Source organism: Alternaria conjuncta (genome assembly GCF_024043145.1).
Source record: "Alternaria conjuncta strain BMP 0040 chromosome Unknown scaffold_15, whole genome shotgun sequence".
Taxonomy (NCBI): Eukaryota; Fungi; Ascomycota; class Dothideomycetes; order Pleosporales; family Pleosporaceae; genus Alternaria; species Alternaria conjuncta.
Genome location: NW_026250104.1, coordinates 1748 through 23115, shown reverse-complemented (window position 1 = coordinate 23115; position 21368 = coordinate 1748). Strand labels below are relative to the sequence as shown.

Below are 21368 nucleotides of genomic sequence, written 5' to 3'. Positions count from 1 at the left end.
TCTTTTTATATACTAGTAATAGACTTTACTCTTTTTAAACTAGCTTACTATAAAATTATTAGTTTACTAATAAATTAATATAGTACTTATATTAGAAAGTTTAAAGCTTATTAGCTTTCTTATAAAAGCTATAAGTAGCTTAAGTATATATAAATAGACACTTCTTAGTAATAAACTAGTAGTTTAGCTTTATAGCTTATAAGATTATATTATTACTAAAGTATATAATATAGTTAGAGTAAGTAAAGCTCTAGAAGATTAGCTTAAAAAAAAAAAGTATCTACTTATAATTAAATAAAAAGTGTTAACTATAATAAGTTATAGCTTTTAAAGCTAAGATATAAGTAGATTTATAAAGCTAAGTATAGTTATTTAGCGTATTTAAGATAGATAAATTTAAGTAAAAATACTAGTAATTAAGTCTTTTTAAGTATAAATTAATACTAAGTAGCTAAAGACAAAGTTTACTAAAATATATTCTTATCTAATAGGCTTTTATATACGTAATCTTAATAGACTATAGAAAGAGCGAGCTTTAGGCGAAACCTAGAATATTAAGTCTGCCTTAACAGCCGCTGCGGAAATAATAGCGTCGCACTCAGACCTTCCCATTGCGCATCCCCGATCCGAAGGGCTTCCCAGCCTCCCAGCCACAGCACACCACCACCTCAGAAACGCCGTCATGCATAACGCCATGACCCAGACCCCATCTAATCTCCATTTAGAAGTTCATAACGCATCGCATGGCTTTGTAATCTCAGGTCGTACATTGTCAGTCCGCCATGTACGTCGTCACTAACCTGACTTGCGCAGCCTGCCTAGTTTCAGTTGTCTAGAAAGTCTAGAAAACCTGGAAGAAGCAAAATCGTGGATTGCGTGCCCTGATCGGCGAGGCGCGCGGTGATCAACTGATGTGCAGGTCGGTCAGGCCCTGGGGGACGGCGCTGGGCGCGTGGGCGTGGGCGCAAGTGCAGACTCCGAAGGTGCGGCGTGACCCCGGTCTTCGATCCCGCGTTGAGCGGCAGTGGCGTGGGGCAAGGCGATCGCGCTGCTGAGGCCGCCTGTGTTGGGCGACACCGCCATGTTTCTGCGCACACGAGCAGTAGATGATGGTTCGTGTCTGTGATATTCTCGTGTTGAATCTCCTACTCTAATGAATTTTGTACGTTGTGTCGTACACTGAGGCGATGGCTGGGCAAGTTGGTGTTGGTGGGATAAGCAGCCACCGATGGCATGGCACTGCAACATCACTCAACAGAACAAAGACATCAAGAAGGCATGTTGTGAAACAGAGATTTGTCGTAGGTGTTCGTAATTCCTCAGATCGCAACGCCACAAGACATCACAGTCGAGTTACTGTGACCATCCATTGACACTATCCAACGCCGTCGCAATGCGAACCAATATAAAGCGCCGAATGCAACTCCATGCCGAAGCCAAAAGTCAACCCAGCATATCAATCCTGCTTGTTATCCCAGGTGATGTCAAGAAATCGACTAAGACCTAACGCCCCGCTGAAGATGCGCAACAAACTATGCCATCAAGCAGCATACCGGGCCGATTGTCAGACGCACCGAGCCGCGAGACACTGTCAGATCCAAGTAGATGCGGCGAAGGCGCTCAGGCGTCCAGGTCTTCGGGAGCCTTGTGGCGGGCGAGGACAAGGCGCTTGTACTCGGCGGGGTCCTTGTCCCAGAGCTCAGCGGCCTGGCCGTTGAGAGGACTTGAGCTATTCGATGTCAGTACTTCGTTGTTTACGCTTGTTTAAAGACAAGTCTTTGACTCACTTGTTCGGCTCGCCCAACAAGCTCTGCAGACTCAGCAAGACAGTGGTGATGTTGTAGATGGCGCTCCACTTGTCCTTGAGGATATCAAGACAGATGCGGCCTGAGAAGTCGACGTTGGGGTGGTAGATGGGGGTCTTGTAGAGGACGGTCGGCGGCATGTAGGGGTAGTTGTTGGAGAAGTCCATGGACAGCTTGAAGACGAGGTCGGCGTAGGGAGTGTCGGCTGGGCCGTCGATAGTGGCAGTCCAGACAGTCATGTTCTCGTCATCGGGAAACGCGGTGATGCCAGGGGTGGGCTTGGTCATGATGTCCATAAGCTCCTTTTGCAGACTGAGAGAGTGTTAGAGGCAGGTCCATAGATGATTGAGTGCGTGGATGAAGGGGGACGGACCGCGCTGCGATGTTGGCGTTTGCACCGCTCATTTTGTCTATATCGAAGTTGAAGACGAGGCTTTTGGTGTAGTTGGGTTGCAAGTCTGCAGAATCTACCACGGAGTCGCGAGTTGCAGCGGGGCAAATGGTGTTCTGGTCGCAGAGAGATTAGCAAAGCACCGGGACCGTCCGGTAGTGTGAAAGAGACAAAAGGCTGGCGTGAATTTGGCGTCTATCGTGCTGGTGTGCGAGAGGGTAGAAGGGTGCGTGGGACGGCGTGGCTAATGCAGGCACGGCGTGGATTTGATGTTGTGTTGATTTCCCTGCGTCTGCCCGGCAACGAGGGCCCCGACACGTGCACATCCCTGCACGCGTTTCCCCGCTCACTGTCGATCCCTCGCGCCCAATCAGAGCGCGCGAGGTTCGCGTTCTTTGACACAACGCCTGTGTTTCAAGACGACGCATCGTGAAGGGTGAATGGTGAAGAGAAGTACTTTTGTCACTTGTGCCCACGGAATTTACTGTAGATCCTCTGGAGTGAGGACAAGTGCATCCACTTGAAGTAGTGGCCAAGCCTGTCTGCATACAAGTGAAAAACCACATTGGGGGTGGGGCATTGGTGGATATGTCGAATAACTTGCAAAGGTATAACACTGTATGAAATATACTGTTTGCTGTTCTGGATGATTGGGCAACGAATGCTGTTCGCCCTGTTTCCTACCAGCACTTGTGTAGGATTAGTCCTCATCCAACCCTTTGACCCTCTGTCCCTCCACAAGTCTCCTTTCCAAGCTACATCTTAGCACCCTTTTGTCCTTACCTATCCCCTGTTCCTTGAGGCAGTCATCCTCCCAATCCCAGTACACAGCCCAACCATATCCACCCTTCTCCTCTTCCACGGCAACAAGACATTCCTCTCCATCCAACGTGAGCCCCTGCTCATCCTCTGTCCAGTCCCAAGGCCCTACTGTATGCTTCTTCGCTTCCACACGAGGTCCGTAGCGTAATTCGCGTGTCGTCTTGTTGGCATAAAGCCAATTGAGCTTGGGCTTTGTCGATCTTGGAGTAGCTTTGTTGGAGGGCGTGGGGGATGGTGTGGAGGGTGCGGATGAAGCGGGCGATGGAGGTGGTGAAGGTGGCACAGTACTGACGAGGCCTAGCACTGGTGCTGCAGGCATTGGGCGATGCGGTAGTTCTGATGACGGAAACGGGAGGTAGAAACCGGTGAAGGGATGTGGTGGTGGCTCATCGTTCGGGCCGGGCTTTGGTAGTCCTGTTTCTGGATCTTTGGGCCAAAGGCGTATCTACACACTGGTCAGCCTGTCCAAAGGAACAAGTAGATTCGTAGCATATACCTTGCCATCTTTCAGTACTACGATCGCGCCGTCCACCTCGTCCCTCTTCCGACTCTTCGCGTCACAGAACACATCTAGGTAGAACTCTTCTTGGCGCTCATCGCTTTCTGCTTCTTCGTCTAGCAGCCGCTGTTGGTGTACCGCTTCGTTGGCGCCAATGGAGATGGGAATGCCGGCTAGCGTCAGTGCGTACATTGTGTTGTTCAAGTAGGCAGACGGCTAATGAGAGTGGGTAGCGCATGAGCGACGTGATCAACGCGCGTGGGAGACATGCTGTGGAATGCTGTAAACAGGATGTAGGGCAGCGCAAGCTGGGATGCTGAGGTGGAGTTCGGCACGATGTTGTCATAGTGGGACGGCTGGACTTCGGCTAAAGTTGCCATGCCTGACCCAATCCCCTCATGCGTAGCCATCACCAATTTGTTCAGGCATCGCCTATCGCGTTATCTGTCGCTTGAATTCCTTTCAGATACTCAGGTTAGCGATGTGCCGTCTGCGAAAGGCTGAATAGAACTGCATTCGATGGTTGATGCACATGTATTCCCTCATCCGATTTTACCAGCGTTCTTTACTCTTAATATTGCTACAATTGAATGTTGATCATACGACTTTATTCTTCCAAACTGCCAAGATTCTACGATTTATCTCCATCGATAATCAACGTTCTTACACACCGTTGATGCCGTAACAGAGGCTGTGCAGACACATGTCCTCTCTTATTGTCTGCTTATGTGACAATAGAATAACTCGAGTGGATGATGTGCCCGGTATCGTTGCGATGGATCCCGCGAGGAATATGCGGGTTCCATAAGAGTGAGAGTGACTACATACTACACGTGGCCACTATGTTGCCCCGAGGACTACCGAAAACAGAATGAGCAGACCTATAATGTATCAATCGCGAGCAACGTCTCTTCCCGGGGTAGCTACGGCCTCATCATTCTGCATACTTCGTATAGTAACTTCGAGCACCTCACCTCCAGTTCGCAGTGCACAGCATCTGTCGTTATTGCCTCCCGATACGTTCGATGCTGTAGAGGGCAGGATGACAGCGAAACTAAGTGTACCGTATTTGTCCCATCAGGTTTTGACTTGTAATTGGAAGACCGTGATCAGAAAGGAAATTGTGCGATTTACTTCTACTCCACGGATGCTGGAGAGAAATGGATGCCGAAGCCACCGAGAGGCCTGGGGAATTTTATTCCATTGTAGTTGCAAACTTTGCGGGACCGGTACATATCAAGTCGAGAATGGTAGGAACAGCGAGGCCATCGTCGCATAGCATTACTTGCTCCAAACGTCGTCACATGCGAGAGCTGTTACGCGTAGTGTGATACTGGCGGAAGGTTGCTTGAGCGATCTTGCGCTGTCATCACGCGAAGCGGAGCCGAACCTTTTTCTTGCCAATGTCCAAGCCTATCTATCCGCCTACTGCAACTTTTGTGGCTTGTGTCGATGTGTACGGCGTTCCTTGGCCGTTGGATCTGACGGCGCGTTGCCTCGGAACTTGTTTGGTTCCAAGCCAGCTCATTGGTAGAATCGCGCGCTTCCAATATCGATGGTGCAAATGCGGTCCTTGAAATTGTGTTCATGTTCAGGTGCCTCGCGGGAAGTGTTGAGATGCCACGCGGTAACATCGTAAATGCCTCGGTTCTTTCCATGCATGCGCCGCGATTGGTGACGGCATACGAGTTTCCTAGGTATGGTGGTGTTGAGGACTTAGGAGCCACACAACATTGTGGTCGCGGCACGCGTCATGGATGCATCTACGAAGCTGAGATTTCAGTGTCGTTGGCTTGGAAAGTCGAATCCATAATTGCCTCGGTCATTTGAGTAGCAACTCAACGCTGATTGGAGAGTTTATTGGGAAGCCAGAGTCTTGGGAAGGTTACCGATTAGGCTCCCAAGCACCGGGTTACTATGCAACGATCGCCGTGTTCCGAGCTTCTGGTTATGGGTGCATGAGATCTGGTTCCCAAGGAATGGTGAACCGATATGGAAAGGAAGAAACGCATCTCGTAGATACAGACAAACTGGGATTTCTAGGTGCGTAGAGTATCGTCTTAATCCCTAACCATGATTGGGGTTTATACCTTCAATAAGCATCCGGTTCGAACAATCAACAAGAACATCCCTTGCTTTAATTAGACACGCGAAAGTGGAACGAACTCGTGCAGAGCGTAGATACTGGGCGGTGTCATCATGCCACGTCTGTGATGCTGTGCACCGGTAGACACATGCACTGCATCCCTTGCTGTCGGGCCTAGCGACGGATACTGAAGGAGTCATAAGCGAGCGCTTGTGATGATGGCAGGTTCGGGACAAGATTGGTGGAGCCTGCTGGTCTAGACTAGAGGCACCGTCAATTAGCGAGTCGATGTGTTGAAGGTTTCGCTTTCGGGTGTAGAGCATTACATGCGGCGTCGTTTTCTCGCCAAAGCCCCACACATTCGCGGCTTTGTAATACAGTACCAGATCTGATGTCCCTGTAAAAGCTGGAGCAGTTCTGCTGAGCTGATACAATGTGAGACTCCTGGGTTTGCGCCGCAGTCCAAGCCGCTGGCTACCGGGTCCCCCGCGGAGGTAGGCGTGCCGCAAGCGTCTGCAAAGGAAATCTTCCTCAGCGTCAAGCATCGCGAGAATGATCAGAATGACGCCGACAACAGCCTGCCAAGGCGCCGGAGGCTTGGAACGGGATATCAGTGCCATTGCCCCAAGCTTCAATGCGGCTCGAACCACACACGCCGCAAAGCAGGTCGGAGCAGTCTCCCACCTGGGGCAAGCCTGAAAGGTGGGATGTGTCCATGTGGAGTTCCTCCAGCGTCAGGAACGTGCCCGCTTACCCCGCGCGTGTCGTTGAAACGTGGTGACGCTGATCGCTTGATAGCTGGGTCGCACAACGTGAGGTCGAACAAAGAAAAGCACGCCAGTCGGGCCATGCCGAATCTTCAGCTCTCGTCCCTAGAAGTAGCTTTGCCATGGCGGACGATAAGAACGGGCGGCCGGCTCGTGGGAAGGCTTCGCTCGCAGGTCATCTGGCGTGTCAGTGGATCCGGAAGCCACGGCGGTTTTCGCTAGCATGCGGGGTCTCCACACGCCAAGCCTCTCCCCAGCTTTCATCGCCTTCGCGTTTTCGCTCCTTCCCGCGGGTGGCCTGCTTTGCTGCTGATGGCGTCGTATCGTCCTCGATGAGTATCCACACGCTGGATGAATGAGTGGTGAATCCCCGAGCCTCGGTACTTTGCCTGCGGGATGCCTTCCCAACACGCCCACTTCACTTGGCAGCGTCCAGGCGGGGAGGCAAACGGCAGGTGCTTTTTGACATATAACGCGTCTATCGTGTGCGACTTCCGTGCTCCTACCCGGACAACCCACCTTCACCACCTACTGCCCTAGAGGTCAACACCTACCCTACGCGCCCCAACAATGGCCAACCAAGTGGCTGTCATGCGTGACGACGACGCGTTCGAGAAGAGACCCGTCTCTCTTAGGGAGAATGTCGACGGCTCCCAGGACGGTTCCGGCTACGAGTGCGAGTTCAGCGAGCGCGAGCAGAAGAAAATCATCCATCGCATCGACCGACGCCTCGTCGTAACCGTGGGAGTGCTCTACTGCATCAGTCTGATGGACCGCACCAACCTCAGTGCCGCTGCCATTGCTGGGTTCGTGAACGACACGTGAATTTGCGCGTCCTCAAGACTAACGGCAAGTAGTATGACCGTTGACCTCAAACTCGGCCTCCTAGAGGGCTCAATTTCACGCTACTCCATCGTCACCATCGTATTCTTCGCGTCCTACATCGTCTTCCAACCCCCGGCAACCGTCATCTGTCGTTATCTCGGACCTCGCAATTTCCTATCGGCTATCGTTGTGCTGTGGGGCGGTGTCATGATTGGCATGGGCTTTGCCGATAGTTACGGTACCATGTCCGCGCTACGAGTCCTCCTGGGAATCCTAGAAGCTGGCTTTTTCCCGAGCTGTGTCTACTTGCTGTCCACCTGGTGTAAGATCATGCTGGCCCTTGGATCGCCACAATTTGCTAAAACCCCTCTTAGATACTCGGTTTGATATCGGAAAGCGATACTCATGCTTCTACATCCTTGGAAGTTTGGCATCTGCCTGCGCCGGTATCCTCGCTTACGGCTTGATGCAACTGAAGGGACAGCAGGGCCTGAACGGTTGGCGCTGTAAGTCATCGCCCGGTTACGCCTTCATGCGACTCTGCTGACGTTGCATCTTCCAATTAGGGATCTTCATCATCGAAGGCGCGCTCACATGCTTCCTTGGTATCGTCGGTTACTGGGCTCTGGTTGATTTCCCTGACAAGGCGCATAAGTCCTGGAACTTCCTGACTGAGCGTGAAGCCATGTTCATCATCGACCGCGTCAACAGGGATCGTGGTGATGCTAGGCCAGAGCCATGGTCCATGGCCAAGTTCTTCAAGGGTGGTGCTGACATCAAAATCTGGGGTTTCGCGATGGTAAGCCCCCAGATGACCAATGATCCCCCATTCGCTGACGAGTATAGATATTCTTCAACACCACCACAGTCACATACGCACTGGCCTACTTCCTGCCTATCATCCTGACATTGAACATGGGCTTCAGCACCGGCGCTGCCCAGTGCCTCGTTGCTCCTCCTTACGCTTTTGCTGCCATCGTCATGTACACCACCGGCTGGCTTGGAGACAAATACCACCTTCGCGGACCCATCATCCTGTTCAACATGGTTCTCTGCCTCGTCGGCCTGCCCATCATGGGTTTCCATTCCAACCCTAACGTCAGGTACTTCGGCGTCTTCTTGACTACCGCTGGCGCAAATAGCAACATTCCTGCGACGATGTCATACCAGGCGAACAACATCAGAGGCCAGTGGAAGCGCGCGTTCTGTTCTGCCATCTTGGTCGGCATGGGTGGTGTTGGTGGTATCGCTGGAGGTCTCGTTTTCAGGTATGTATCTGCAAACTGCATTCCATCGACCGTGCCATTTTAATATCGAGTAGGGAACAAGACAAGCCCGGATACGAGCCAGGACTGTATGCCTGCATTGCGTGCTGCCTGCTCACAATCGTCATTGTCGTTCTCATAACACTGAGATCATGGAGCCTGAACAAGCGTGCGGATCGTGGTGAGCTCGAACTAGAGTACAATGATGTATGTCTTTTCAACCTTCTACTCATGTGGCAAGATGTTAACGTACGCACAGGATGGCGACCAGAAGGGCTTCAGGTATACTTACTAGAGCTGCACCAACCGGATTATCAAAGCATTGGTGGTTCTGTACGAATTCGAGATGCCACACCAGACGATCGTCTTCTTCACACGGACTCTTCTCCGGCTTTAGAAAGCATCCCGATATTAATGAACTCATGCCCCATTGTTCACTGCCTTGATTGATTGTTCTCGAAGCAACGTGAACGTGAAAGGACCTTGGACTGGGTAGCCGTATAAGTCGTGCGTGCGCAACCAGGCTCTTATTATACGGTGTTTGGACAGCCTCGGGATCAGTAATCATGTTCTCCTTGGTATACAAGTACGCGTCACTCGCTCTTCTTGACACGACTTTATGCGCCGCCGAAACTAGCGTCATGAGGGCGTTGGATGGCGTGTGCGAACGCGCTTCTTATCTGGCACGTCTGGGTATGTTGGTGGCACAATTTTCGCGTCTTGGCACGTGCACGCCTGTCAGATTTCAATTTGAACTCCAGGGTCTTACTGGACGCTGAACACGGCAAAGCCCACAACTCGCATTTCAATAAAGCATATAGGCTAAGTGCTGTTCAGCGCGCTCCCTGTAGCTGGCTCTACCTTCTAGGGACAGCTCACAGTCTTCCAGAGTCCTCCTTCGAGCTGTATAAAACATTCACTATTGCTGCCACCGAAATCACCGCTCACAAACACTTTGCGCAAACTTAGTAGAGCTCACAAGGTCTCGTAGAGGGAGAAACGAACCTACTAATACAGCAGCATACGCAGCAGTGGCAGCGAAGACTTCTGCTCGTCCTGCGTTCGTGCAAAGCCTCACACTCAGTGCAAATAGCAATGTGTATACGGCTATGAGACCCAGCTTTGCGTTTGGGTTGCTCAAAAAGTAGAGGCTGACAATCGCGCCAACTAGCAAAACTGCAGCGAGCACCATGCTTATGGCGGCCACAACCTGTGCGACGAGTGTGTCATTATATCTGTTTGATCTGTCGAGTTCCTCGCGTGGTGAATGCTTGGTGAAGAGCCAGTGGTTCCTCAGCGAACGAGACAGGTAATCTTGGTTGGAGGGCTTCTGAAGAGCCACCAGGTCTTGTGTATCTTCCAGAAACTTGCTCGCGCGACCAAAAATCAGCTTCTTCGAGGAGACTGGCATGTTTTGAATCGCGGTTCCATTGAGATAGTCTTTGTAGGTGGTCAAGATTCGTTGACTGGGTTTATCGAGTTGGGCGACTTGAGCGCGCAAGGTCAGCGCTTCGTCTGGCCAATGAATCAGCATGAAGCCTAGGATGTGATGAAGCGACCAACAGTATTCTTTCAATAACCCCTGCAATTCTTTGAGCTTGACTTGAAGCTGCAATTCGAGGCTGTTGGAACCGGGTATCGCCCTTTCGCACAATACTTCCCACCGCTGAAGCGACCGGCGGGTCTCCAGATCGGCTGATTGCCTGATCTCAGATTCTAGACCTTCGATCTCATCTCCGAGTGTCACCATCTGACATTGCAGCGACAATATGTTGCGCGCTGCAAGTACCCCGAATTTGCGAAACACAAGCGGCTCATCGTCAGGATCTCGAGCGATCCATTTGGCTAGCGATGGGTAGCCATTTCTGACGTCTGCGAGATCGATAACAAGAGGCGAAGTAGATGGGGCCATGACGTTGTGGCTATGCTGAAGCCTTGAACGGTTGGTTCGATATCATGTGCTGTACCAAGGTGACGATGGTTCGTTCGCAAAGCAGTCATGTATTAAGGCGGAGTAAATAGGCCAGACCAAGCGATGCTTATGTCCTCAGGTACTTGAGAGTAATTTGACAGATTTGTCGGAGAGCAAGTTGAAGCTCGGATGAGCTAAGCCCATGCATTTATGGTGCCGGTCACACAAACGTGGCGAAGCTCATGCACCTTGACTGCGGTCAAGTTTGAGGGGCGGCCTCAGCCGCCTCTCCACATAAATCCTGCGTGTCTTTACCTCTCCACGTCGAACGGCACACGAATCTACCCACGACCAGATTTGCAACAAAACTACCTGAGTGGAGTTTATTCACCCACCAAAACATCTAAAAGTCATCCCAACCAAAACCACAGTATCAAACCGGGGTGACACAAGACCAAGCATTACTTTGAGCTAAATCACCCACGTTTCACTGTAACTTCTCACGTATGTGAGGCGTCCCCGCGCTTGAAAGATTCGACAGCAGCTGACCAGGTTCAGATCAAGTACCAGAAACGTCACCATGAGCCTCAACATCTCCCGTCGCAAAGTCGATATTTTGATCAATATGGATTCACCCGAAAACGAAAAGTTCTGCGAGATGACACGTCGTAGCTGCGAAGACGACCGAATCGATACCCTGCCTCTTCGAGACCGACGTGTCGCCCGTGAGGTAGAGACGAGGCGGCGTGCGCAATGGGACGGGGAACAGGCGTTGGGACAGGCTAGTCCGGGGATGGCGCTGTTAGTTCAGTAGCAGAGATGCATCGTTAGGTACTCACCTACCAAGGGTATAAACACGCCCTTGATACCCGAAGGACGGAGTTATGGGTCCGGAAGGCTCATGATTAACGGGAAAGACAACATCAGAATGGGAGCCCCGGAAAGCATGTACAGGAGCGGGCGACAGTGTTGTACACAAAGCACGTTCTGCGGCTTGTAATCTAGTATTATATACACTTTAAAGGAAATGAAGTGGTATTCAGCGAAAGATCAAAATGTCAAAATGTGTGACAACGCCTGCCCAATGCCAACGGCATAGCAAAAGGCTGGAAATGCGACGCCTTCACCACCCAAACTCCGTCCGTCGCTATGCAAACGCTCCAAAGAAAAGTGAAGAGAAATACTAGATCGAGAACAAACAGCCTACAGCAAAGATGGCCTGCTACTTGGCTTCATACTCGTGTTAACGAAGACTGGTCGCTAGTAAGATTTGTATTTCTGCACAAATGTTAGTTCTGTTCACATCACTAGTATAGTAGCATCACTTACGTCTTCAATCTTACGCCTCGATTCGGGATCAAGCGCGTTGCCTACGCCTAGTAACGTATTGCTCACCAGTTTCGTGGTACCGACCGCAGGTCGCAAGATGACAGTCGGTCCATATCGACGCAAGGCCCTTGCGACACCCGTACCGCTACCCTCTTCCATGACGTTTGCAGGAATCGCGATCACCGCGTCACGAGCAGTGTTCCAGTCGCGTTCGAAGTGTCTGACCGCGCTGCGAAGACCAGCGCCCACACCGATCGGCTGGTTGGCGTAGTTCGATACGGCGCGTGGCTCTTCTGTATCGGAACTAGGATCTTCTCCATCCCAGTCGAGAGATTGATGGCGGCTCGCTGAGTCAGTCTGTGGGTTAAGAAACTCCTCAGTGCCTTCCAGCACAGTTTGCGCGCCGATCGCCATCTTCGCACCCAAACGTGCTGCCCCTGACGTTGTGTTCATAGCGAATGCTTGTACACCCTTCCCCAGACTGCGCACAATTCGACCGTCTTTCTTGTACTCGCGCATTGGAACAACGACGAGGTCTTTGAGGCCGGAACCGACATTCACAAAAGGTCGCAGGCCTGCCAGCCCCGATAGTACGCCTGGTAACTGATTGTTCTTGACATCCGGTGACCACACGTCATTGAGAGTCTTGTGAAGTTTGTCGAACGATGTAATTCCGTACAGAATTGCGTGGCGTAAGGTAATGTCCGAGCCGTCGAGGACGAGAAAATTCATGAACTCCGTTGTGTGGCCGGACCGGAGGCCGCGATAGTCCACGCGCTTTGGCTTGTAGTCCAACTTCAGCTTAACCGCCATCACTTCCAACCGCTGAATGAAAGGCTGGTCACCAGCTGGGCTGCTAGCGGGTGCGGAATCATCTTTGAACTCAAAGAAACGCGTGATAAAGTCCAAAGCGTCCTGATCGATATGCAAGCGGAGTGGAAGGATAGACACCTGACGATCAAATTAGCAAGAGCTGGGATGTTCAACATGCATCAGGACTTACTTTAATGACGAGCTCCGAAGCCGCTAGATCAGTGATCGGCTTGACCGTATTGAGTTCAAGATTTATCATCGGACGAATGAGCTCTCTCTTCGCTGGATCGATTGCGCACGTGACAAATTTCTTCCAGGTAGAGCTGGGCATGTGATCGAAAACCTCTAGATCTCGTACGCGGACATTAACGGAATTGACTGTCTCGCCTGTATCCGGCGGAAAGACGACAAGGTCAACTGCGACCCCGCTGAGGGAGAATGCAATCTTTTTGTGTTTACTACGCTCGAGCTTGAGACGACGCCTGGATTTGGTAGTACTTCGAGGTCGTAGAGTAGCTCCAGTCGAGCGTGTCGCTGTCGATGTCGCATAACTGCCCGTCTCGCTGGCAAGATCGTCAATATCATGGTTGATACGTCGGGCTAGAGCTCCTTTCTCGTCCTTCACATCCACACCAATCCAGACCGAGTTGAAGAGGAAGTCTTGCTCAACGAAGTCATCGTCGTCATCTTCTTCTCGTCCCTTATGCCGTCGCTCCTCGGCGCGAGCCTCAACGTCATCCACAGCTTTGCTGATAACGCTCCGTGTTCGAGGCCAGTCATAGCCGTCGTATAAGTTCCAGATAACGTTGACGTCGCGGACGCGTACCTTTAGTGGAGCGCCTGTAACCTTGAACTCATTGGATGGATGATATTGGTTCTTGGCAGAATCCCATTTACGGGCTTTACCCTTTGGTTCAATATTTGACTCTCCGAAGTAGTCGTCGTCAAAATCAAACGCTTCTTCTCCTTGAGTGACTTCGTGCTTCTCCTGGAAGCTCTCAAGGAGAGTTCGATCGCCACGCTGGCGAGTTATAGGCGGTATGGCCAAAGCGCTGAGATCTTCTTCACCCAGTAGACTGTCGCCCATTTCTTCTTCAGTCAGCAGGGGCTGTGAATTGTAGAGTCCACCAACGAAGGTAGGCTCCCTTGGCAGATCATCCTCCATCAAGTCAGCATTGCTCATGAAGTCATCGGCTTCTTCATCTTGCAACAGTCCATCGCCAGTGAATGACTCCATCATTTGCTGTAGCGGTACCATGCGATACTGTTCTGCGGTTGATGGTGGCGTTGGGGGCTGTAGACCGCTCAGAATTGCCATGAGCGTCTGTGTAGAATCTGCGCATGACTCGATAACAAACAGCTCATTTTTGAACTCCACGTCCACTAGCTGTGGGTGTTCCTGTCCATCACCTCCAATATTGACAGATATCTTTGCGGCCGAAATCGAACTCAAAGACACATAGCCCAAGTTTTTCAGCCCATTCAATTGGCCGTTGGCAGAGGGTATGGTAGAGACAGGTCCGTGGTCTTCTTCTAGGCGCGCTATGTCATCTATAGCATGCATCGAAGCCTTGCGGAGGTCGACCGTGACAGAATAGTCGTTTCTTGCTTGCTTACCCGTAACATGCGCTTCCGTGAGGACGAAGAGACCCTTCGAGAGTGAGTTCCGAGGATTGAGACCAATTGCGCAATCCCTCAGTAAAAGATCGACCTGAAGCGGCTGAGAGAGTGCTGTGACTGGCGAACTCGCCTGGGAAGATTGTCGGCTGATGGTCTTAGGAGAGGATGCGCCTGTGACGGTTGCGACGCTCGAGGCCAGGCCTATAGCCAGATCGTCTACCGTGCCATCCTCAGCAATCCCCAGCGCTGCCATAATCGTGCTGACTCGGTATTCAACGCATAAGTTGAACAACTTGACTTTCACCATGGGTTCCATCTCATCGCCCACCATCCTCAGCATGATGACGGGTAGTTCTTCCGATGGGTCTAGCTCCACAACTTCATGAACCAATACTTCTTCGTTGCGCCGAACAGTCGCTTTGCTTACTTCGACAGCAAGCAAAGCAGGAACTCCGACGTGTGCTAACGCGGATTCCTGCAAGATGACTGAGACATCTCCAAGTTTCTCATTCACAGTGACGCGAGCATCCAGCCGTTTCACAGATGCGAGGCTTAGAAGGCCAGGTCGATCATCATCTGGCAAGTATTTGGTGACCTTGGATAATCGAGCCAGCTCTATCCCCAGAGCCTCAAAGGCTTTCATGTGTTCAAGATCTGAAACATGAACACCGATTTCAGCGATTTCAACTCGGAGTACGGAACCTTTCTTTCGCTGACGTAGCAGGGTTTCGATGAGAATATCGTCGTTGTTTTCGTACGGGTTCTTTGATGGCGTGATTAGGGATATTAGCCTAGTGAGATCCTGCTCGCCAGGAGCGAAGAGAAAGTTGATTTCAGTGCCTTTCAATTCTCCAAAAAAAGGTGCAGTCTTGGGGGTGACCTCGGTGTAAGGGCCAGTCAGCTGTGTCTCGGAAACTTTGAGGCGCACATTGCTTTGCCGTACAGCAATGCGCACCGTCGTGGTGTGAAGTTGCATGGAACATGACTTCCCCTTGAGGGCCAAAGATACCTCACCGAGTTTTACGTCGATCTTCGGAGACTTCGTGGGTGGTGATTCTTTGACAGGGGGAGGTAGACCATCACCAAAATGTACACCGCGAGGCCGAGAACGGGCTGGAGATATGACCGGACTTGCGACTGCGCTACTAGAGTTGATGGAGTTGCTCAACTCTAATATGCCGCTGAACCCACCAAATGAGCCCAGCGCGTCGTCTAGTTTCTGGATGTCAAACAAAATGTTGAGGGGACGGGTGACGATGGTGATACGATCGTCTTGCCCCTGCTCGTACTTCAGTTCTATATCATGATTGGGTTGTTCTAGCGGGACATTGGCCGACCGTCTGGATTTCGGCCGTGAGCTGCGGAAGGAAATGATGTCTTGATCCAAAGATGCTAATGTGAACTTGCCAATATGAAGTTGAGTTTGCAAAATACCGGAAGACTTGCCACTGGTGAGGTGTATAGCCGAGAAATCGGCTCTCAATATTGCGTCCGAAGGTTGAAGTTCCAGTTGGTGCCATGAAAGCGGCCCTTCCTGCGTAGATTCCGCCAACACGTGCTCCAGCCACGATAGAGCAATGCTCTGCACGGAAACTTCAAGACTCATGGGAGATGATTCCAAAGTTTCCGTGGAGTTCGATTTCACAGTTCCTTCGCTTGAGGACTGTTCCCCAGTCAGAGCTTGTGTTGCCCTAGCAAACATAGCGGCCATGATGCGGCCAGTGGAAATGTCCATATGCCCGACTACGGAGCCGACATCGACAATAATCGAAGCCACGCCTGTTGTCGTGGGCTGCGCTGGAGGCCGAGATGTTTGTAGGGATGCGGGGGTAGGTCGTCCGCGAGACGACGCTTCCAGGGAGGGCTTTCGACGGTGTGAAGAAGAATGTGCATAATTGGAGAACGATCCTGGCATCTCCGTGAAAATAGAATCTTCACCCAAATTGGAAGGACTGAACTCCATGCTTGCCGCATCATCGACTTGCTCACTTGTTGCATCATTATGCTCTTTATCACCGAGGGCCATGGGGAACCACACAGTAATTTCATCTATGGTGAGAAACCGTTTGGCATGTTTTCGCGGACCGGGCGCGTCAGGCGTAGGGGTTTGTGTAAGTTCGGGTCTTGGCGGCAAGACCGAGCTCTGGCGGCTTCCCGGACGTGGAGTCTCGCATCCATCGTCTGCTTCTGGCAATGGCGCTAAAATGCTACCAGAGATCATATCCTCTGGTATCGGTTCCGACCTATCGGAACTAGATTCTTTACTTGAGTCTGACGAAGAGTCCCAGCCTCCGGGAATATGCCCAGCATGAGCTGAACTAGCCTGCGTCGCACTCACTGCACTCATGTACATACTTTCAGCCTCATCGTGCGTGAAAAACCGTGACTGGGCCATGTCTTCATCTGGTGAAGGCGATGAATCAAGGTGCTGGTGCACGTCGTCGGAAAGCTCCTGAGTATCATCCGTTGTTCGCTCATGTGCTGCAGCCAAATTGTCAGTACTGATGTGGGGTGCCTGGATATGGCCCGATTGAGACGGTGAGTCGATCACATTCGGGACTGGAAAGGAGCGACCCAGAGCAGACACAGTAGGCAAGTCTGACACGGATGCATCGCTAGCGGCTTCGGAGATGTGAGTATGTCGGCTTGAAGTTGCACCGTCTAGCCCCCACGTCGCCGCTTCCGAGGACTGTTCCATCGCCGGTTGCTCCTCAAGTTGTGAATTGAGCATGTCGTTCTGCATCGCGAAGTTGAGCAAGCCCTCGTCGTCATACGATAGACTACCCTCGCCAAGATCAGGGAATGCATGATGTTGCTGAGACTGGCCGTGTGAAGGCTGCAGTTGTTGATCATACACGCCGTCATCGGAAGTAGCGTCTGCAAAACGATCATCGTCTGTTGTTTGTGGCGAAGACGCTAGCTGTGCTTGGTCCGGGGATAAAGAACGAATGGGTGAGGTAGCTTCTCCGTGAGAGATGGCACTTTGGACTTCTGTTGGCGAAACGATCTGGCTGGATGACGCCTTTTCATCGCTCCGGAATGTTGTCGAGCTTATCACCTCCTCTTGTATGGAATGCCTAGACTCAACAGGCTGGTCTTGAACTTGACTCGTCGCAGGTTCGCTGGTGGTTTCATGGCTGCTTGACGCCTGTGATCGCGAAGTAGGCGGAGATGACGGCTGCGAGAGCTGCGATTGAGATACGAAATTTTTGACATCAGACACTAAATGTCCGCAGATGTTTTCCACCCGCATTCTCCGCTTACCTAGCTTCGAGGTGGTGGGAGGCAACGTTGTGGACTCAGCCTCAATGCGAACATCTTTGGCAGTGGTCGAGTCAATCGCTATACTCTCGACGTGAAAGCTCAGAGAGGAAGGTGAGGTCTCGCTTGACTTTGACGAGTCCATGGCATCGTTAGGGAAGTGATCCTCCACATCTATATCGATGTTGTTGACAACTACGCTTAGACGATCTAAAGCGGTGTTCAACATATTGCGAAGATATGTTGGGATCGTCAGAGCCGCTCCAATACCAGTAGAAGCCTCTTCGCCATCGTCGCTCGATGCGACCGACTCGTGCATATACGTAGGTTGAGACTCAAGCTCATGCTGCAGTTCGCGAATTTCTTCCAGAGGCTCCGTCTTTATGAATGACTTGGCCAGCTCGTCTACGGTGGGCACGTAGTCGTCGTCATCGGTGTCATTGTCTGAACCATCGTTGTACTGGTTGTTGGGCGAAGCGGCCGTTGGAGGTGGCGAGGATCGTTTCTGGGTGTGCTGTCGGCGAGTATTTGAAGAGGGAGCACCTTCGACATGCTCGGTCAACCGAGCTTCTACCCGTATGCCATGTACCTCTATCAATATCTGGGGGACGCCGAATTCGAGGACGAAGGTAACCTGGAGGAGCGAGGCTTGCGCTTTCAACAGCTGGATCTCGGGAGGGAGGGTGAGGTGTAATAGTGCTAGGAGTTTCTAGAGCATGGTGTCAGTACTAGGCGCACAGTGATGGACATCTCCGGGACGTACCTTGACGTGCAACCCAACGTCCCGAACCTCGAGTGTGGTGCGCCACCCGACATCGACGCTCACGAAGTCGGCAGGGTCTTTGTCCAGTATGTCGATGTGGCGCAACCCGTAGAGGAGCATTCTCCGGCCGATGGAGCTCGAGAGCGTAGAGAAGAAAGCCATGGCGGTGGAGAGGCTGGCGACCGGGTTGGGGGACGCGCTGGTGGCAGGCTGGTCGAACGCCTATCGCCGGGAGAGAAGAGGCTCCATGGATAGCGGAGCGTGCGGGTTGGTGGCGCGTATCACAACTGCGAAGTGTGAAAGTCGTGCTATCGGTACGGCGATGCACAGTGGTGCCTGCCAAGTCTTGTTGCTTCACCAGCCGCGGATGTGAAGTATGGACGGTCCCGGATCTAGAAAAAGCAGTACTGTAGGGGCATCAGCAACGGGATTAGTGAGGGTGCCGGTCCGCGTGGCAATAAAAGACGTGGGTGATCACAGGGCGAGGTTCCGCCGTCTAGCGTCGAGGTTGCGGTGCTATGGAGCGCAGATGATGTGTTATGCCATCGCAGGCGACCGTGCAGCTGCCATCACCCGCTACCGCCCCGCGCATGCACCACCGCGCGCTAGGCAATCGATAAGCAAGGCCCCAACGCGTCAAGAGCGCGTGCTTTGAATGGGACAATAGTGGCGATTGCGGTGCGGCTTAGACTTTACATTCAAAGAGTGAAAGACGCCATTCCCTGTGTTCCCGCGTGCCCTGCTGGTACATGTAATCTGTGCAGGCCTCCGTATCTCGCCGCTCTTGGCACGAGTTAGACCCTGTTACGTCAGCAGTCACTAGCTTCATTCAGGAAGGCACTCGCGGAAGTCACCGATAGGGCGGCGTCTGACACTCTTGCAACAAATTGTGAACAACATTTCCTTCACCAAACATTCCTTGTTCTGAGCCGCAGACACAGTCGCTATCATGACTACGAACGATGCTGCGAACGACGACGAGTGGGCGCAGGCCGAAGGCGTCCCGAACCTAAGCGACCCATTCATCCAACAGTACTTACAGGGCCGAGACGCTTTGGTTCAGCAAGAGAAGAGACAACGAAGCGGTTCGTGAACCAAAATGTTCGTCACTGTTCAGCATGTGCAGTGGTCTAACCACATCCAGACTATCTTTTCCGCCAGAATCTATCGCCCATGGCCCAGGAAGCATGCGCCATCGTCTCCCAGATTCGATTTGAGGAGCAACAGACTCTCTGGACAAAGGAATACGAAGACAGCTTACTAACCGAACATGTCGATGTCTTTCCAGGCATGATGTTCTCACTTGCCAAGGAGCGCATGGAGAAGAGCAAGCTGTGGCAGATAGTCAAGCGAATGCCGAAAGGCGCACTCTTGCACTGTCACTTGGAAGCCATGGTGGACCTTGACTGGGCGCTTGAAGAAGCTTTCAACACTGAGGGTGTCTGCGTTATTGCTGATAGTCCCATCACCGACGACAAGACCAGGCGCAAAACCGGCTTCTCCTTCACCTACTCCAAGGACACGAACGGTGACGCTTCAATATGGAACGACAGCTACACTGCGAACACCGCGGTGCCTGTAAATCAAGCCGCGGATACCTTTCCAAATGGTGGCAAGAGCGCCTTCATCGAATGGATTCGCTCCCGCGTCACTATTACCCATTCAGAGCACCTCTCTCATCACGAAGGTCCCAACGAAGTATGGCGCAAGTTCATATCATGCTTTCCTATTCTCGGCTCCCTCATATACTACGAGCCCATATTCCGCAAGTTTGTACGCAGGATGTGCAAGGCTCTAGTCGACGATGGCGTATACTACGTTGACTTGCGTGCAGCGTTCTATACGCCCTACCGCAGCAGCAAAAAAGAGATCTGGGACTCGGATCACTTCAATTTGCTTGAGCATCTGGCGGACGAGATTGAGAAGTTCAAGGCGAGTGAGGACGGAAAAGACTTTTGGGGCGCTAGAATGATCTGGACGACCATCAGACAGTTCGGAAAGAAGCAGGTGATTGAGAGTAAGTTGCTTGCCACTCGCACACATCTCGTCCACTATCAACGCGTCTGGGAGCTTTTGTATTACCATACTAACAATCGGCCAGGCATGAAGCAATGCATCGAGATGAAGATCGAATTCCCCGAGATTATCGCAGGCTACGACCTCGTGGGCCAGGAAGATCTCGGCCGCCCGCTTTCGGACCTTGCACCCGAGCTTTTCTGGTTTCGCAAGGCCTGCGCTCAGGAAGGGGTCGACATACCTTTCTTCTTCCATGCCGGGGAAACGCTTGGTGACGGCGACTCCACTGACGAGAATCTCTTTGACGCTATTATCTTGGGTACGCGACGCATAGGACACGGGTTCAGCCTTTACAAGCATCCACTCCTTATCGACATGGTTAAGGAGAAGAGGATCTTGGTGGAGAGCTGCCCAGTATCCAATGAGGTGCTAAGACTTTGCTCGAGCATCATGTCGCATCCTCTACCAGCGCTGCTAGCCCGCGGAGTTCCTTGCTCGCTTTGCAACGATGATCCCACTATCCTTGGTCAAGGCGTATCGGGCATGTCGCACGACTTTTGGCAAGCGCTTCAAGGATGGGAAAATCTTGGTCTTGAAGGCCTGGGCTCATTGGCGGAAAACAGCGTGCGTTGGGCTAGTCTGGATGATTACACTGCGAAAGAGTGGACCCAGGATGTCAAGGATGGAATGTTTGGGAAGGGAGTACGGGCACAAAGATTGAAGGAGTGGGTGAGCAAGTGGGAGAAGTACTGTGCTTGGATCGTCGAAGAGTACGGTGTGGATGAGAACGTAGAGCCGGAAGAGTGAATCTCTACAAGGCATAAGAACTGCTTCGGTACGGCACATACAGAGTGGAATGAGATTCAACATCGTGTTTGGTAAGATGAATCCTTAAAAGGCATGATTATCCTTATTTCGAGGTTCATAAGTGCAATAAGGTAGTAAGATAAGCTGCTAACAGAACACGTCTAACATAAATTAAATCGCCGCTATAACTTATACCTAATTTATTAGATAAACACCTAACTAGCTATATAATAAACTAATGTACGCTCTCTTTACTACTATAAGTATCTCTATTCTTCTTAAATTTCTTTCTTAGTATTAGAAGTAAGTAAAATTATTAACTAAGTAATCTAGTAGTAGCTTTAGAGTCTATTACTTATTCTTTTTACTCTTCTATACTAATAAGAT

At 51.5% G+C, this 21368-nt stretch overlaps 6 protein-coding genes across 6 annotated transcripts; 2 read left to right on the top strand and 4 right to left on the bottom strand.

Annotated features, from left to right (window-relative positions):
• Nucleotides 1–1620: 1620 nt before the first annotated feature.
• On the bottom strand, nucleotides 1621–2210 carry UBC11 (Ubiquitin-conjugating enzyme E2 11; the record flags this gene model as incomplete). The annotated part of the gene is made up of 3 exons (XM_051473149.1): nucleotides 1621–1729; nucleotides 1788–2117; nucleotides 2179–2210. The coding sequence occupies 3 exons, from the start codon at nucleotides 2208–2210 to the stop codon at nucleotides 1621–1623; spliced, it is 471 nt and encodes a 156-aa protein (XP_051322812.1).
• Nucleotides 2211–2896: 686 nt separating this feature from the next.
• J4E85_008924 (uncharacterized protein) lies at nucleotides 2897–3709 on the bottom strand (the record flags this gene model as incomplete). The annotated part of the gene is made up of 2 exons (XM_051473148.1): nucleotides 2897–3463; nucleotides 3515–3709. The coding sequence occupies 2 exons, from the start codon at nucleotides 3707–3709 to the stop codon at nucleotides 2897–2899; spliced, it is 762 nt and encodes a 253-aa protein (XP_051322811.1).
• Nucleotides 3710–6940: 3231 nt separating this feature from the next.
• Nucleotides 6941–8755, top strand: J4E85_008923 (uncharacterized protein; the record flags this gene model as incomplete). The annotated part of the gene is made up of 7 exons (XM_051473147.1): nucleotides 6941–7176; nucleotides 7228–7517; nucleotides 7570–7701; nucleotides 7762–7994; nucleotides 8042–8463; nucleotides 8517–8667; nucleotides 8720–8755. The coding sequence occupies 7 exons, from the start codon at nucleotides 6941–6943 to the stop codon at nucleotides 8753–8755; spliced, it is 1500 nt and encodes a 499-aa protein (XP_051322810.1).
• A 713-nt stretch (nucleotides 8756–9468) lies between these two features.
• J4E85_008922 (uncharacterized protein) lies at nucleotides 9469–10372 on the bottom strand (the record flags this gene model as incomplete). The annotated part of the gene is made up of 2 exons (XM_051473146.1): nucleotides 9469–9516; nucleotides 9539–10372. 2 exons carry the CDS (start codon nucleotides 10370–10372, stop codon nucleotides 9469–9471), a joined length of 882 nt encoding a protein of 293 aa, XP_051322809.1.
• Nucleotides 10373–11632: 1260 nt separating this feature from the next.
• Nucleotides 11633–18320, bottom strand: J4E85_008921 (uncharacterized protein; the record flags this gene model as incomplete). Its single annotated transcript, XM_051473145.1, has 4 exons — nucleotides 11633–11650; nucleotides 11702–12652; nucleotides 12705–18104; nucleotides 18159–18320. 4 exons carry the CDS (start codon nucleotides 18318–18320, stop codon nucleotides 11633–11635), a joined length of 6531 nt encoding a protein of 2176 aa, XP_051322808.1.
• Nucleotides 18321–19107: 787 nt separating this feature from the next.
• On the top strand, nucleotides 19108–20981 carry J4E85_008920 (uncharacterized protein; the record flags this gene model as incomplete). Its single annotated transcript, XM_051473144.1, has 3 exons — nucleotides 19108–19243; nucleotides 19303–20175; nucleotides 20260–20981. The coding sequence occupies 3 exons, from the start codon at nucleotides 19108–19110 to the stop codon at nucleotides 20979–20981; spliced, it is 1731 nt and encodes a 576-aa protein (XP_051322807.1).
• Nucleotides 20982–21368: the final 387 nt, after the last annotated feature.